Raw genomic sequence first — 17,878 nt, forward strand, 5'->3', positions numbered from 1 at the left:
GTAGTTTTGTAGGAGAGATTCCTTATGGGATTCCCTGCAATCTGTCCTGTGTTTCCAAAGTTACAAAATATGTCAATATTTCTCTGAAATTAAATTCTTTGTCCTAGTATCTTCTGATATCGTTGCTTTAAAATTTCCTTATGTATTTTAAAGAATTTACATGCCACATTAACAATATAAATTCCCAAATCATGGGGTTTTTTGACTTCACAAATCTCTACATGTAATCTTCTATGTTTCTTGTAATGTTTTTCCCCCATCTGAGGTGCAAATACTACTCAAAGAAGTCTTCTTGTAGTAGCGTGGCAATATTGCAAGTCAGTAAGTTTAATCAATCCGTATCTAATAAGGAAGAGGAAAGTGAGGGTTTGGGTTTTTTTAAGTGGTGAAGTAATATAAGCACTTATAGGCTGACAAAGAATTTCTGGAAGAATGTTAAGCTTAATGTTATGTGATTAATCAACATCAAATTACTTTAAAAATTTAAAGCAGTATGCCGACAACTTTTATTTATTCCCAGTTAAATATTATTTATTCCTGATTGATTTTCATTTAATTTGTGTAGCAGTATAGACTGATATGTATTTCAAGTAATTTGAGAGGTAAATGAGTAAGGACTGAAATGTAAAATCAAGAAGCCCTCTGCCCTAGTTGTAGAACTGTACCTGAAGTTTTGATATTTTGACCAGTGCAATGTATTTGTTTATTTACAGAGATCACTATAAAACAGAATATGAAAAGAGACTGCATGAAGAGTTGGAGCAAATAAGGTTGAAAACAAACCAAGAAATTGAGCAACTAAGAAGCACTTCAAAAGAGATGTATGAACGTGAAAACAGGTAAATAAAATGTAGGCAATAACCTAATCAGAGCAGAAATGACCAAGCACTGTTTTGTGCTTAGTTATAATCCTAATTGACTGACTCTCTGAGAGGTGTTCAAAATCTAACAACTTAAGGTCATTTGTAAAACTGATGAGAATCTTTTAAAAACTAAAATGAATTTATACTTATAAAGTAAATACATGGTGTTATATTTATTACCAAGTGATGGTCATCCAAAATTATCAGTTGAAAAGGATTATTAAAAATCATGTTCTAGATAAACATTGGTGGTTTGAAGTTTGTTCAGGTACATAATGTTAGTTAATTAATACAGAATGCGTTAGTTTACCTGTCATGCTTATATGGGCAGTCTTGAAGCTGTGCCAGGAATCCAGAAGAGGTGGTGTTGATGCAGGAAATAAGCCAGAAAAAAAAATGAGGGAAACCAATAAGATTTATGCCTTTATGAAATAAATGTAATTGAGATTGTTTACAGCATGATGATTCAAAAAAAAAAAAAAGCATGGATTTCATGTCAATTACTATAAAATTCTCTTTTGAAGAAGATTCTAGTCCTGCAAAGACCTGTATATTGAATTTTGTGAGTGTGTCGATTGGTTGAATACCACAGTTACATGTAATACTTTAGGGATCTAGGGATTTGGACCTTGGCACTGGATTTCTTTTTTAGCTTGTGTTTCGGCTGTTTTATTCCTTTAAAATGGGAGGATTGTTTAATAATTAATTATAACTTCATTGTAGATGTCCTGAAAGTGTCATGTGGAGAAGGAATTGATGGTAGTAAAAAGATATTTATGGCATCAGCATCTGTTCCTCTGATAGGTAGTTTTGTTACTGCTGGGAAGAGTGGAAAAAAAGAACATGACTTCTGCTGTCTGTCTTCAGTCAACTGAAATGTTCTAATTAAAAAAAAAATTACATCATGGTGTAGTTTTGCAAGTGTGAGTAAAATATATACACATACATATACATCTACACCACTTCCTGTATGCCAATCTCTTTTGAATTTCAAAGTAGAAATTTAAACATCCACTGTTTGTGGAGATTTGACAAGGGTCTGTATATCATTGAGAAAGCTACTGAAAGATGTTTCATTTCTATCTGGAACTGATTTACAGTTTTGTTCCTCATTTTGAAACAATTACTTCTGAAATGTAAATCCTTTAGATTTGCCTTCATGTTTTACAGAAACAAAAAGGCTTTTTATCATATGTTCTTTCTATAAAATACAAAAGAAATCCACCATAAGACAATTTGCCTCAATGGCAAGACAAAGGGAAACCCAAATTGCTAGCAAAGCAATTGGCAGTGAATTTGTATGATGTGCTGAGATGCTGATTGTGACTGAAAATAAAGATGCCAGCATCTTTCCATTCCAAAGAATGGAATGGGATTACAGCTAAGCTAATCCAATATTCAATTGCTTTTATTCTTTACCACTTTGCCAAGCCTGATGAGTCTGATATTTCCCTTGAATTTATTGGTGCTTATTTTACACTTGGATGAGTCTTCAAGAAACTAAATGAAAGGGGGGGGCACCAATAAAAAGGTGATGCTTTCATTCCTAATTTATTTGGCATCAGTTTCACTTGTTTGGTTGTTGTAAGCACTGGCTATGTTTGCATTAGCAAGCATGAGTGAATTCACAGGGCACGTGAATGTCTGCATGGGGTTTGGCATTGGATGAGCTGGAGTCTGTTCCCATAGATAAACACAATTTAGTCGTTTTGAGCATGTGAGATGCTCTCCCTGAGCACGTTTTCTGACTTGGTTCAATCTGACTGGAATCCAGTTTGTGCATTCTAGAATAGTTTAGGGATATGAACCGAAGTACAATAAATGGCAGTTGCCAAGAGGTTTGTTTAAAAAGCTAACACAGAAGCCCTTGAGCTTCTGTCTTCCCTGTCCTCATCCCACCTTTTTTTTCCCCCATACCCATTCTTGAATCTCTAGGTAGTATTTCTGTTCCATTTTAAAAGGGTACTTTCACTTGCGTGGTAGGCTAAGTAGATACTTGACGGTCCATACGGCCTCTTTGTGCAGCCATCAGACAGGCACTTCACCTCTTCTGAAACCGCAATCACACAATCTGAAAACTGGCAGCATTGTTAATGTGTGTCTTGACTCTCTAGAAAATATTACAACAGAAGTTACATCCCATCTGTGGTTGTCATCTTGTTGGTTGAATAGTACCTCACTTGTGTCCTTTTTTTCCTCCTATTGCGTTTTCAATTGATTAACTGTTCAGCTAAGCAAAATAGTTTATTCTCTAAATGAGTCTCTGTTTATCTCCTACCATTTAATCTTTATCCCACTTCTATTACTCTAGTCTTAAGGATACAACACTTGACACCTACTGTGAGATATAATATGCTTGATCTTTATACTGTTAACAAAATTTATTGTCATGTTCCCATATTTTGGTAAGAGTCAGTTTTAAAGAATCTAATCTCAAGGTCAGTCCCTGAATTTCTGCACTAAATTCTGTAGCCCAGTAACTCTATTTTTAAAGAAAATTTTCATTTTCCTCTCATAACCAGTTAGCTGCTGCATAATTCTAATTCTGATTTTTCTAAGTAACTGTTTCCTGTTTGTATGAATTATTTTGAATTCAGAAAAGTGCCAGTCTAGAAAATGGTCTTCAAAACAAAAATTATATACCTTTTGTGTGGCTAAAATGACCTAGGATAACATTTACATGGACTTAATAACTTTGTTTTCCTTTATATCTTGACTTCTCTATTTTCTTCAAAACTTGCCTGAGCCTATAACTTCACTTTGCTTTAAGAAAGTTACTAGGGGGAATGGGGAGAGGAACAACTTCAGTGGGAAGATCTTTGTTGCATCTGCATTAGGAGTTTAGTTCAGATGAAGAAGGTGGTGTTAAAGTGAAACCTCCTAGTCATAGCCAGGGTTTTTGCTTGCCTTGCAGTTTGTGCTTGAATGTGCTCACATTTGTAGCACATGAACAGGATTCCTTTCAGATGAAACGAAATTGAAAGGAATCTTTAAGATCATCTAGTATATTCCAAATGCTAGTGAATGTTCAGGTCACAGAAGCAAACCAGGAGTAAAGTAAAATCCTCAAAACCAGTCATAACATAGCGTCTGGTCCTCAGCAACCACTATTAGCTCTGAAAATTGGCTGGTGCTGTGTTGCACTAAATACTGGACATAGAGCTTATAAACACTATCTAAGCAATAGATACAGTTTAGTGCCGTGTTAACCTGTAGTCTGCTTGTAGCATAACAGACTATTAATAACTGTAAAATGTTTTAACATAAATACTATCAGTATTATTCTTCATATCATGCTATTCTCATTCATGTCAGTGGGATAATAGAGATAGCTTGCACTTCTTCACTGATCCTTGGTTTAAAAAAAAAACGAAAAAATATCAATTGATTGTAATAAAATATTTGTTATTTTATGGTTCTGTGCAGATCGAAAATTTTGCCAGCAGTAGAACCCAGGAGACATCAATGATACGCAATAACCTATATATATCAGAGTAACTAGATAATTAGTTGTAAGTGAAAGTAGGATTTCTATGCCCAGCTAATCTTTTCTTGCTCTGTCATAAAAGTTGTGAATCATCTCAGCTAGGTGAACAGCATTATTAGTGAAGTACCAAGCAAAATTATTGCAATTTATTTAATTCCTGAAAAAAAAATATTCTATAGTTCTAGTATTCTAGAATAATTTGAATTATATGTTTCTATGTATAAATAGGTGATTTGATCATTGGTTTTTAGAATTTCAGAGCTGGAAGCTTTACTGGTATATATGAAAGTAACCTCAAGTAAAGCCTCTGTAATAAATAGGCATATAGATAGACAGACCTTTCTGTTATTCTCTGAGAGTTGAAGAAGGTAATATTGAAGTTTAGATCAAGCAGTAGTAATTAATTAAGCAAAACAGTCTTTTTCCCAACAGGTTCTTAACAGAATAAATTTTGTTTCCTTCAGAAATTTGAGAGAAGCAAGAGATAATGCTGTTGCTGAAAAAGAAAGAGCAGTTATTGCTGAGAAGGATGCTTTAAGAAAGTACAATCAACTCTTGGAACAGTAAGTGTCTTTAAAATGCATATAATAAATCTAAAGGTGTAACTATGTTTATATCTAGGAGTTTTAGATAGGAGGAAGTACTGGCTTTCTGCTTATAAAGAACAAATTGAATTACAAACATTTTGTTTAATTTAAGTTACAGACTTTACTCTTGTAGTAAAATTTTCCCATTACCAACGCAGCAACGATATGGAAGTTTGATTCTTCTACACTCCTGTAAAGACAAGCAAACATAATTATTCATCTCATGGCAAAAATGTGGATTTCATACTGTGCAGTAGCAGTGGTCAAAGTGTGAACCTGTTCTGTTGTGGTTTCTTTTGCTTTAGTTGAAAGTAGAAAATCATTTTATATGATGACTTCAAGTAATAGTTTTTATGAAGTGCAGATAGAGAGTAGTAGCTATAAGCAATTAAGCTTGCTAAGTGCTTCTTTTTTTACTGCTGTCCCTTTTCAGTCTCTCATGTTCCATGTATAAATATGTTGTCTTTAAAAATGTACAATTGTATTCATATGGAGAAAGAAACTGTGGTTGATTTTCTGCAGCGTTTACAAGCATTCTTATTTTCCTGTTCTTCAACACTTTTTCCTTACTTTTTGTAAATTTAGCATATTAGCTGTGGTAAATTATGAGGAAATGGAAAACTATGGACAGTAATCAAAGTTGTTCAGGCTAAGTTTGTCATGTGTCCTTAATATTGGATTTAATTCATTGTTTAACCGAAATATGTTTTTTCTAAAATGAAGAGATTGGTTTATTAACCAGCTGTGCTACCTAGTGATCTACTCAAAGAAAGTACTAAATTAACCTTTTTTTTCTAAGTACTTTTTAATTACACATAGTGATCAGTTAAAATGTCATTAACTTAAGCATAGGCATAAATTTATTAAAGCTTTTAATTTTCATGTATAACTCCTAAATTACACTGTTGATACTACTGAAGAAATAGCATTGCCTAAGGACTGAAAAAATGTCATTACTAACTAGTGAAACAACGGGGGTAGTTCTAGAGTAAGCAGAACGGGTCAGAAGACTTTATATCCACATTGGTTTTCAGAGATTTGACTTCAGATTAATTCTAGTTCAGGCTGAATGGGCCCAAGGGTGCGGAATGCCTGTTAGTGGTTAGAGTGCATTGTTGGTGTTCTTGGATTCTCAAAAAGGAATTCAGTTTGCAAACTCTGAGATGATGGCTCCACAGTACAAATGTGGAAATCAAAGCCAATTAAGTGGGGACAACCAGGAAACTTGGTTCCAAACTGCCAGAGTCAAAATAAAATGCTAATGTGAGTCAACCTGCGTTTCTTTCCAATAAGACTCCTACCTTTCACTGTGGTAAGATTTACTAAGACGTGGGGAGTTCATATATAACTGGAAACTCTTCTGGAAAATAGGTCTGGTGTATGATCATTTGAGTATGCACTTCTATTTAATGACAGTACCAGCTTTCAATTCTGTACTTATTTTTAAACTTAAGAACCATGGAGAAAATACTTTTCTGGTGTATTTCCACTTGTATAATGTGTTGTATTTTTTCATATCGTTGCTTGATTTTGAGGAGGAACTTTCCCTGCAATCAGAAACATAAGAACCTTTTTTAATACACTTATGCTTCTGTGCTCCTGTAGCTTTTTCCAGTGATGAGCCCTCCAATTAAGTAAAAATCTCCTTTCCTCATCTTAAATAAATTCGAAATTTGATTAATATGGGGTTTTGGAGTTCTAAGAAGTAGATTATTGCTCAGAAGAGCATGTTTTCCTGCTTGGGAAAATGGAAAACCCATATTATGCTTCTTTAAAATGTAGGTGTCTCTTTTTAAAGCTACCTCACTTCTAACCACACTACAGATGTTAAGACTTGGACTTTCTCCACATTCCAGATCAACTACCTAAATGATCTACAAAGTAACTAGCTGGCATGTTGAGATGGTATAAATACCTTAATTTAAGACCTCAGATTCTGAATTTACTGTGAACTGACATGTGACAGTTCTGTGAAACAAAGAAATTTTGTGATATCAGCAGAAACCCCTGAAATGAAAAAGGAGTACCTGTGTCGTCCAGTTCTATATTTAAGTGATTATAACAGCTTGTTCTACTTTCATGAAAACAAGGTGACTCATCGTAGTTACCACTGGTATCATAATCTATATAAACAAACATGTTTGAAAGCTTCAGAAATATGTGGAATGTTGACTGGCCTGAATGGTTGTTAAATGAAGCCCCTGGGAAATCTTGTGATCAGAAGTGTAACTAATACCCAATTTTCTAGTCAAGTGCAGTTATTTTCATTTTTCTTGCTGATGTTTGTGATAGCTTTCTGTGAACAGCTCTTTACAAATGCCAAGAAAATACCAAAGTGATAATATTCATGAAAGGTTTACACTGAGAAAGGATCTGCTGTTTCAACCTCAAAGTAGATCACAGTGATATCAGGATGTAAGTTTTGTGGCTCACTTTGCTGTTATACAGCTGTAAATTTTGTGTGAGAATGCATGTTTCATTTACCCATGACAATGAAAAAAAAATTAGTTGATATTTTGGATTAAACTGTTGTCAATGTCACGCATGTTCTAAAAAACTAGGACTAGATGGAAACATTTTCACTTTGTTTTAAACTGTTGGTGGACTTTTTTCTAATTTTAAAGCTGTATTACTGTGATTTTAAGTATCTGGGACTTGAACGAGGAGACCAATTCTGTAATAGCTCCATCATCTATGACATAGTTAATTGTAGATGCTAAATATGTTCCAGCCTTTCCTTCTCTTGAATATTCCTGGAGTGTTATTTTGAAACTATTAGCTGTTAATCTGCTACTTCTCCTTGCCAAAAACACCAAAACACCACCAATGGAAACAACGAATAGTAGAATGAATGCATCGTGGTTTTATATCAGATTTTTTCTTGATGTTTAAGTTTTCTAGTTGAAAGGTGCAGCATCAAACTGAAATGGATCCTTTGGTCAAAGTGGAGTCTAAGGTCAAAAATGGGGTGAACTCACAGTAGAGCATTTCACCTCAGAGGACGTCTATAAGAACCATCTCTTGCCTTTGGTTGTTGACTTCCTTAAACTTCCTTTAAAGGAGTAAAATGTCTTTTTCCAGGACTCAGCTCTATCAGTGGAAACTGGTTTGAAAATTCTAGAATTACTGGGAACACAAGGGAAATTCATAGTTAGTGTGATTTTACAAAATCTTATTTTTCTTAGTGACAAAAAAATTTGTGCTCTGTTATAGCTGATTGCCACTCATGTGATGTACTCAAAGTGATTTTTCTTTTCCTGTCTTTGTGATGATAAAGTGAGAAGTGTAGAGTAATGAAGAGAAACAAAGTAGGTATGCAGTAAACAGAAGAAGACTATTCAAGAAAACTGTGTTGTGGCAATGCTATTCCTTCAACTTTGCAGTGGACACTATTCATAAAAAACCCCTGGTCTTGGTAAAAGCTAATGGGAGGTTTAAATTCCTATCTCTGTCCATGAGGTAATAGGATATTTTTAAGTACGTACTTTTTTTCTTATTTGAATGTGCGCAGATGATGAAAGGGCGTTTTTATACAATGGTTTTGGAGTTAAGTTAGGATGATGACTACAAAAATGGTTTAGACCCTTAGGTTTGTTCTATAAAGATTTCAAAGTATTTTGGATTATTATTATTTAAACATTTCTGAATTTGTGTACATAGCTATTTAAAATTATGAGATTTCTAGTGGATGATCTGCTGCAGGTAAAAATACCTTTAGGAGTATTTCTAGTGTTTCTATTTAGAAATGCCTTTCTCAAATAAGAACCAGAATAGAATAAAGGTCATTGACATTTCTTTATAGCCTTTGTCTATGCTACATAGGTTAAGAGAAGTACGCAAGAAGTTCTCTGCGTATTTGTATTTACTGATTTAATGCTTTTCCTTCCAGTCAGCTACAAGATGCATATACATTTTGGGGACTTAATTTTAGTCTCTCCATAATCTTTATAATTTGAATCTCTTTTTATCCCTATTTTCTTTGTTCTTCATAACTGTGGCACAATTTTTTAAATTCACTTGGAGCTGAATGTTATCTGATTTTAGTCATCTGTCTTAAACTTTGTATGTCATGGAGAGATGGGATTAATCCTGTTTATCAAACAGGTTTTTAAATTATATGAAATTAAGATCTCTTTATCTTCTTATTAATTGCACACAAGCCTAGAGGACTATGTTAGGTGAGAAAATAATTGGATAGATTTACTGAATAAATAATTGTTCTGCTTTGCATTTAGAATATCTGCAGAGCATGCAGGAATCTCATTATTAGTTTTTCATTTATTACGTTAAACATTCATTGTTAATAGAAACATTAAAATTAATTATTTTCCCCTTCTGTTAACATATTTTTATAACCTGGAAATTGCTGACTGCAGTGACAGGATTCTAATATTACAATTATTAAGTCAATGTATTTAAGTGCTGGAGTTATTGGTAATATTTAAATAAGGGCTTATTATCTCTTCAAGAATATTTATATACAATGAAGATTTCAATAACGAATTAAAAAGAGATCCATACTGAAAACTGCTGCCCAAAATATTTCTTTGGCAAAGCTGCCATCACTCTATATTAAAAACTACTGTCGTAGTCTTTTACTCCCTGGACATGGCTGCTACATTTGTATATGAATTGCTTTGTAATCCCTTGAATTCCAGAGCTATGTAGGTCTTGAAAATCACTACCACTTTAAATCTTCAGTTTCAATTAACGTCTTTAATGTATTCTAAAATGCTTTTTTGATAATAATAATTTGTTAGTGCTGTATTCATTTATGATTTCTATAATATTATGTGTATGTGTAATTTTATAACACTTAGAATTTCTATTAGAATAAACCCAAACCCTTCACTATTATTCTTAGACTTTGTCTAGATTTCAGCCCTAGCCAAAGTAACTACTTCACATTTCCTTTAAAACTACCTTCATCTTGTTCTCCTGATAAAAAAGTAAAGTATGAGGTACAGCTAAAACCATAAAATTCCATGAATGTCATGGAAATTACTGGAAAACATCATCTTGAAAATTCAGAATCAATGCAAAGAAGTCAGTGAAAGGACCAGGAGTGATAACATGACGGAGAAGCAAAGAAAAAGTCCATTTCCCAGGTGACTGGGTCTAGTTTCTTTCCAAGCTGTAGAAGCAGCACTGAAATCCATAACAAAACAAATCTATGCATTTTATATTTCTACTGAAATGACCAGGGAGGCTCCTACTCTTTTCCTTTTCTTCTAAGGATATGTTTATTTGAACTTTACATCTTGCTGGATAACTCTAAGCTGCATTTTAATAAACAGAAGGAGAAAACCTACTTAACTGAGTTGATTAAATAGATGAATAAAGCTATTAGGAAGACTGCACGCTTTCTAGGGCATGCCTAGTTGTCTTTGGTTGTTAGATTCCTAGTCAGGATCTCAAAATTTTATGTTCTTAGCTAAGATAGTGTTCTTCCAGAATGGATGCTTTGAGCCCTGTAACCAGTCACCTCATAACTGTAACTGTCTTGATGTTGTAGAATTATCAACATGAAAACTCATAGGAATGCTAAGTTAGTCTGATGTCTGACCTTCCTGAGCTTCAGTACATCTGGAATGCAGGCTTTGAAGTTTCTTCTCTTGCTGTGCAAGGAATGTTCAGTGTTTATATTTATAGCTCTAAAAATCTTTTTATTTCAGTAGCTCTTGTCCCAGCTCCTAAGCAACAATTCTCATGAAATATTATTAGCCTCTGAGGTATGCTTTGGAAAGGTTGTAATATGAACATATCCTCATATCATAAAGATTTTCCTTAAGCCTTGACATTCTTATTTTACCTGTTGATTTCCCACTAGCCAAAAGGTCTTAATCTTAAAATATTATGATTAGTTGAGACAAAATATTAAAATTCTGTGATGGCTATTATGCTGAGTACCTAAGAAACTATTTACTCTTTTATGTCCTTAAGTTTTTTTGCTAGCCTGGAAAGATTGAGAATATATCAGTTGAGAACGAATTTGAAAGCAGTTATAAACATCTTCAAAGAGGCATTCTGTGATATAAGGGTGCTGCTGCTTAGACTTCATAAACTTCTTGAATTATAAGGTTAGGACTTCCACTGCAGTCCATGATTTTGCTGTGATTGCTAGTATTCCTCACAAAAACCTGTTTTTGTGACTCACTGCACACAGCTTCTCATTAATGGTCAGCACTGCCAGGGTGAATGAGTGGGGATCCTTTGGAACTCATTACCAAATCATGTTTCAGATGCTAAAAGTTTACATGGGTCAAAAGGAGACAGGAAGAGCTCAGAGATAAATCTGAGAATCGCTTTACAAATAGAAAACACATCCAATTCAAGAAATGCTTGAGCTAGAAATAGTTTAACATAGTGTCAGAGGATTAGGGAGAAATACAATCTATGCAGAAGTTTTTGTTGCTTTTCTCAAGACATACACTTTTGGCTTCAGTTGGGAGACAGGTTTATCAGGCTACATGGGCCTTTCATCTTATACACTACACCTATTCTGTGTAGAACAGAACAGAAGCTATGGAACACAGGAACTTCTCAACCATTTTACTCCATGTGCTTAGTGTCCCTTTGAAAAGGTGACATTACATGGATGTAATGACAAGATATAAATGAAAGCATTTATCTGAAGAAGTTGGTAATGTGATTTTGTATGGTGTTATGTCAGTTTATCTATGCAAATAGTATTTATTTCTGGAGTGTTTCTAATCATTTGAGCTTGAAAGATTAAATTTGTGCATTAAGTAGCCCAAAGCACTAACATTTCAATTGCAAGTGAGAAAAGAACCTGTTTTAGGAAAATCCCAAGTATATGTTTTTTAGAATACAAAAGAAAAACAGGTCACAAATAACAACGTGACCGTAAACACATACAGGGATTGTTAGTTGCATGAATTTACCAAAATTGTGTATTATAATTCCTAATCTGAAGCTAAATTCTTCAAAGCCAGAGATTCTGTATTTTCTGTATGTCTGTACAAAAATTTGGTATTCAAATGATGGCTATTTATGTAATACTATATTTCAGCCTAATAAAACCATAAAAGTTTTAACAATAATTGTCTTCTGTAATTACATTCAGAGGCTGTGGTTACATTCTTATTGTCCTCTGGAAAAGGATGTGATTCTATTCTCATATCTGGATATTGAACTCTGAAGAACAGTGTCCGAATAGGTGCTTTTGTGGTTTGAGAAGGCAGTTAAGAGTTTTGTGATCTTACGTTATGAACCTCATGGTAAACTCATGGGAAACTCTGCAATGTTTGTCATGAAGACTTAATATTTATGAGTAAGAGCTTGGGACTGAGTTTTGGCCAGAGCTTGTCTTCTGCAGAATTATATTGGAAGTGGTGAGAAATGTTAGGTGTAACTGAATGTTAGGTGTAACTGAAAGCGGTTAGGCTGGTCCTTATTTCCATGGTGGGGATACCTGTTCCTGTGAGTAACTCTTACAAATAAGGAAATGGGTGGTATATAGTTCTGGAATGAAGGATAGCTAGTCCATTTGTAAATGGGTGAAAGACTGTGAGTAAATGAAGGACCATCATGGTGTTCATGCACATGCTCCCAAAAGTGTACATCAGCAAGCCAAGGAGGCCATAAGCCACAAGGAGCTGTACATTACTCCATCCAGCATTGAATATGCCTAATTAATCACATCAAGGACTTCCTGAAAGAGAGGTCTGTATGATATTTACATGTAGTGCTCACAACTGGTGAAACCAGTGTTCACAACTGATGGAACAGCCATACAAGTTCTTGCAGCCTGTTTGTTGCTTTCTCTCTTCATGAGATTGGCTTGTTGGGTGGCCAGTGCCTTGATGAGGAGAGAATGGAAAGACCAGGGTTGGAAGGCTGACTTCCCTTTTGTATGGTCTTGTTTCTAGATAAGATTGCTTCAAGAATGTATCCCAGACTTTGTCAAGGTTGACTCAGAGAGTTGTTTACATACAGGGAAACCAGTAAATTTATTTCGAAACTGTATGTCTTCAGCACTGAAGTATTGCATCACATATTGGATAGTGGGAAGGCCATGTCCTTCAGTTTACTCAGAGCAAAGCTATTTAGATAATTTTTACAGCTGTTTGTGTTCCTGGCTAAATGATCTAAAGGCACAGTTGTGCCTACTTATATGACTATGTGGGTAACTCTGTAAGCGTATTCTGTGAAACCAGCAAAATGAACGTGCAATTAATGTTCAACGCACGGTTACCCAGAGTTCAAGAGTTTGCTAGGGAATACCTTGATCCTGGGTAGCTGAAGGATGGCAATGTGACATGCCAAACATTATTTAGCCATAGTGACACTTAGATGTGACATGACATTTGAATCATGGGGATGCCAAGAGGGTGGTACCACTTTGAACTATTTATCCCAGTGAGGGGGAACAGGATTGAGATTTAAAAAAAAAAAAAGAAAAAAAGCAACTTAGAACTTTAGCAAGACCAAAGTGAGACAGGAACATTTGTTCTGGATGGGCCGCTGAGGTGAGCACAGTGAAAGCAGACATGCTGGCCTGCTCCTGGTGGTGGCTGGTGGTCATTAGTGAGAGGATTTCTAATTCTGTGGGAAGAGTGTGGTGAGAAGCAGTAAGGACACAGAACTTGAGGACTGAATAAACCCAACCAAGATGGAATGAAGGGATCCATATAAAAGAATAAATCAAGGGGCTTTACTACAAGCGATAAAGGGCTTCTGCAGTTCTTACCACTACGTAGAATTCATAAAGAATTCATATGCACCTATGCTGCCAGCCTTTGCTTATGAGCCCTGTCTAATAGCAGGTTTTCGTACTTGAAAAGAAACAAATGTTGACAAACTGGAGATAATGTTGCACAGACCACCCTACAGACTCATGAAGCATGGACAGTGTAGAGATGGGGGATGTGTTCCCCTTTGAGGTATTCCAGAAGCAAAAAAATTGCCATAGTTTATGCCAGCTTCTCACTCATGGAATAAACAAGCTTGAGACTTTCTCTGAAAGGGAAGTAAACTTTTTCTGTCAAGTGGCAGTGTAGTTATAGAAATAAATGTACTAGAAATACAGATGAAGCTTGGGTACTACCTAAAATGCGTATACCTGTCAGGCATTTAGATTTTTCATAAAACGTTAGATTTCATAATATACATGTAAAGTGTAAATATACGTACTTGCACTTACAACCCTATATGTGTATCTTTTCTAAAATTTAAGTATTGGATATATTGTTAAAATGCTGCAGCTCTTGGCTAACATTTTAATATAAATACTACTGCATGTGTATGCATGCATAAAATGTAGTTTAAGCTTTGATGTTGAACCTATAATCTGGAATTGTTTTCATAGATATTCTAATTGTTTCATGGAAAGTGTTTGTTGCCATGGATAAACAGATATGGAAGTGCACTGATTTATCCCTTCTGAAATTTTGCTTAATGTTTGCTCTGATTTTTCTGAGATCTTAACCTCTTCCATTCCAGAAATAGAATCTGGATTATAAATTGCAAGATGCTTCAAAAAGTTGCATCTTCCCATTTTGCCTTGGATACATTGCTTGGGTCACTAGAATTACTTGTGGATTATAGAAAGTGGAAGAATTTGTCCCATTCAAAACCCAAAGGGGAGAAGGTTTTATTTGTGCAAAATGGTACTGTAAGTAAATGGGGGTAATTAGAAACCCTAGTCCTTCTCTTGTCTTCATATGTCACTCACTTCAGGTAATCAACTGACTCCTGAATCTCCGAGTATACTCAGTATAGAGTGTTTCTCTGAATGATAAAAGACGAGCAAAGTGTGACTGATGTAAATCCCATGCCCAGCGTGTGAAATGCCCAGGGTCGGCTGGAATGGGGCCTTTATTGATAACTTAATTCTAAGATTTTTAGACCTAAAACCATGTGAGGAAATATTGTATCTTTTTTGTCTGTTGCATGTCCCTCTAGGATATTTTTGTTTTTACAGACAGTATACTTTATAGAAGCTAGTGAGGCTGGGTTTTTTGGTTTTAGATTTGTCCTTTATGGTTCTGTTCCTAGTCACAAGTTGTGAAATCTGCATCTAATTTTCTGTGTCAGAGTTCTGGGTTTTTCCAAAGTATTCTATATGTATTGGTAAATTGAGTACATTTCAGGTTTATTTTCTTGGTGCCAGATGAATTCTTTTTTTCAAAGAAAGAAAAAACTTTTTAAAGTAGTGTGTTCGCTGCAAGGTATTTGTATTGTTAAAGTGTGCAGATGAATAGAAACTAGTTGACACGCTCAAGTTAGAAAAGAGCTACCTTATGGTAATTTGTTTGCCTGCCAGGGCTTTCCCCAACCCCTTCCCCCAAATCTTCCTTTTGTCCTTTGTCTGAAATGGTTATCTGTTTGTACAGAACAACTGTATTAAACAGTTTTAGTTTAGCCATTAGAGTAAGTAAAAAAGATTGGAATCTTTTTTTATTGCTAAATTGATATCTTTTGGCAGAATTATTAATTATTTTTAAAGACAATTCTTGCATTTATCTTTGTAAGTCTCTTTTGTTATGCCAGCTGTCTGAATCTTTTCATAAACTGCAGTTAAAAGAACGTATTTTCCATGATTATTTTAAAATATAATGTTTACTGGAAGGGAAGTCTGGTGAATTCCCATAGATGAAGTGTGAGTGTATTTCTCCCACTTGTAAATGAGTTCTTATTTCCTACAGTACATTTTCTGGTACCACAGTGAGTCATTTTCAACATGTTTTAGTTTAGCTTCTAAAGGATTTAAAAACTTGGCATTTACGTGTAAATGAATGTTACATCCAGTTTTACAAACTGCTCCAAATAGTATTTTACTAAAATGAAGACTGTGAATAGACCTTTCAGAATGCAGAAGTGTCCTTTGTGATGAGCCTAAAAGCATTTACAGGGGTCTTTTGTTTTGGATTGTTTGTTACTGGTTTTTTTCCCCCACCTTTAGCATGTTTTGGTTTAACCGTCCTGTAAAATACGGAGAATACTTTTGTAAAAAAGCCTTAAGGTTTACAGGCAGTTTGTTGTAATTGAATATTTTAGCCAGGCAAGTATATTAACTTCTTCAAGTATATTAACTGAATTTTGCAATGTTTCCTGCTTTCTTATTTTATAATTTTTCAATTTTATAACTTTTTCAAAATAAATATAATGCCATCTCTGCTTTAATATGGTATTGTTTAAGTTTATATATCCATTTCCCACTTTAATCTGTTTCTGATATGTTACCTTAGTTCAACTGTTAGAAAAGGACTAAAGACTAAATAGTTTGTGTGCCTAAAAAGACTTAGGAGGTAATGGGGGTGGAGTGGGAGTGAGAGGAAAAGGGGGGAGGCAGAGCAGGCATACTTATATTTAAAAATAAAAAACCAACAGACAAAATCTCCAGCAAAAAATCACCAGTGTTTCATTTCTGATAAAGTTTATTTTCATTTGTCTTTACTTAAAGAATATTTCTTATTTTTACTTCATTGCCCTGACTTCCTAGCATCTAGAACATTTATTATAATGGGACCTTATGTACTTTGCTCACATGATATCAATGCTTAGATACACTCACATTTCTGCAGTTGGGCTTTGAATACCACCCTATTTTTTTCCAGTTGTTGGCAGCATTAGTCTTATCTGTTTAATATGCATGGTAAGGATAACTTCGCAAATTTCTGATTATTCTCTGTTCCGACTTTAACCATCTGTATGTTGTCCATGATGCAACACCATATTATCAGTAAGGTTTTACTGTAATTATCACCCTTAAAAATGTCTTTAACTTTTTATTAGACTCAGAAGAAGATGGGGAAAACATATAAACTTGGATTACTAAGTCTTTCATTCAAAGATTTCCTGGAATCCCTTTTCACTTAGTTGTATAAAATATAAAGGAAACCTATTTCAAAACCCTTTTCCCTATCCCTCCCCCCAAAATTGGTCTTTAATATAGTAAATTTTTATCAAGGAGAAATTATAAAAAGAGAGGAAGAAGTTAGTTTAGGGGATTGAGAGACTTAATTATTTTGTCAGACATATACTTTTGTCCTTCCATTATGTCTTAAGTTGTGAAACTTGTAGAAACTTGATGATAGGCAAAAGAGTAAGGCTAATAAAGATGAAGGATGGGGAAAGGAATAGTGTAAATAAAAAAAGAGAAAACAAAAGAGTCATGAAAACTTGACAGAGTGTGATTCATCTGAGTGTAGAATATATAGTGCAGTTTGCCAGTCTTTCTCTTTGGAAGAGTTGTCTAAGCCAGGCAAAGACAAAACAGTTGCATGAAGGTAAGTAGAAGGCATGTGTTGTAGTCGATGGCAGAGTCCATTTCTTTGTCTCTGTATAGCTAATTGCAGAGATGGAAACTGTGAATCTTTTTGATGTTAATTTATTTGAAATGTGTTTTGTTCAGTACTAGTTGAACATCTTCCAATTCTGACACTGAAAACCTTTGAACATCCATTTTCAGAGAACTCAGTTTTGTTCATACCACTGTTTCAGAATTTTGTGATCTTTTTGAAGCATTTTTTAAATGTAATATACTTTAGACTTTGGATGAGTTTAAACATTAGTTCCTGAGAAAAGTAAGTAAATGCGACATGGATTTCAGTACACTGTTTACTGTGGCTGTCATCAGTCTTCTCTAACTTTAAATGCCAGTGCCAGGATGGGATCATGTCCATAAGGTACTTGTTTCTTTCCATTGACTTCTAGAGGGACTTTACACAACAGGCTCAGATGTACCCACCCCGTAAACAGGGGAAGCTAGGTGAGTCGAGACCCACCTGGCTTTTCTGAGTTCAAGTAGTTCTGCATAGACTCTTTTCATAAATTTGTGGGCTTTGGAGCTTTTATGCTTTACCATCACTCTTTACTGAGTCCTCCTCCAGTGCAGAATCTTTAAGCCTTTAAGCATTTCTCAAAGGCTGGTCATAAAATTGAATGTTTTTATTAGGAAGTATTATATGGCTTGT

The 17,878-nt window shown here is 34.6% G+C and overlaps 1 protein-coding gene across 6 annotated transcripts in view; it reads left to right on the plus strand.

Annotated features, from left to right (window-relative positions):
• PIBF1 (progesterone immunomodulatory binding factor 1) overlaps positions 1-17,878 on the plus strand; it is a 113,558-nt gene that overhangs the window by 27,679 nt on the left and 68,001 nt on the right. For all 6 annotated transcript variants that reach the window (XM_027674523.1, XM_027674524.1, XM_027674522.1 and 3 more), the window contains 2 exons: positions 714-839; positions 4,815-4,913. In XM_027674523.1, the coding sequence (XP_027530324.1) occupies positions 714-839; positions 4,815-4,913 (225 nt within the window). The remainder of the gene's footprint in view (positions 1-713; positions 840-4,814; positions 4,914-17,878) is intronic.

The sequence above is a fragment of the Neopelma chrysocephalum genome, unplaced genomic scaffold (genome assembly GCF_003984885.1).
Source record: "Neopelma chrysocephalum unplaced genomic scaffold, ASM398488v2 Primary Assembly neopelma1_25, whole genome shotgun sequence".
Classification (NCBI taxonomy): Eukaryota; Metazoa; Chordata; class Aves; order Passeriformes; family Pipridae; genus Neopelma; species Neopelma chrysocephalum.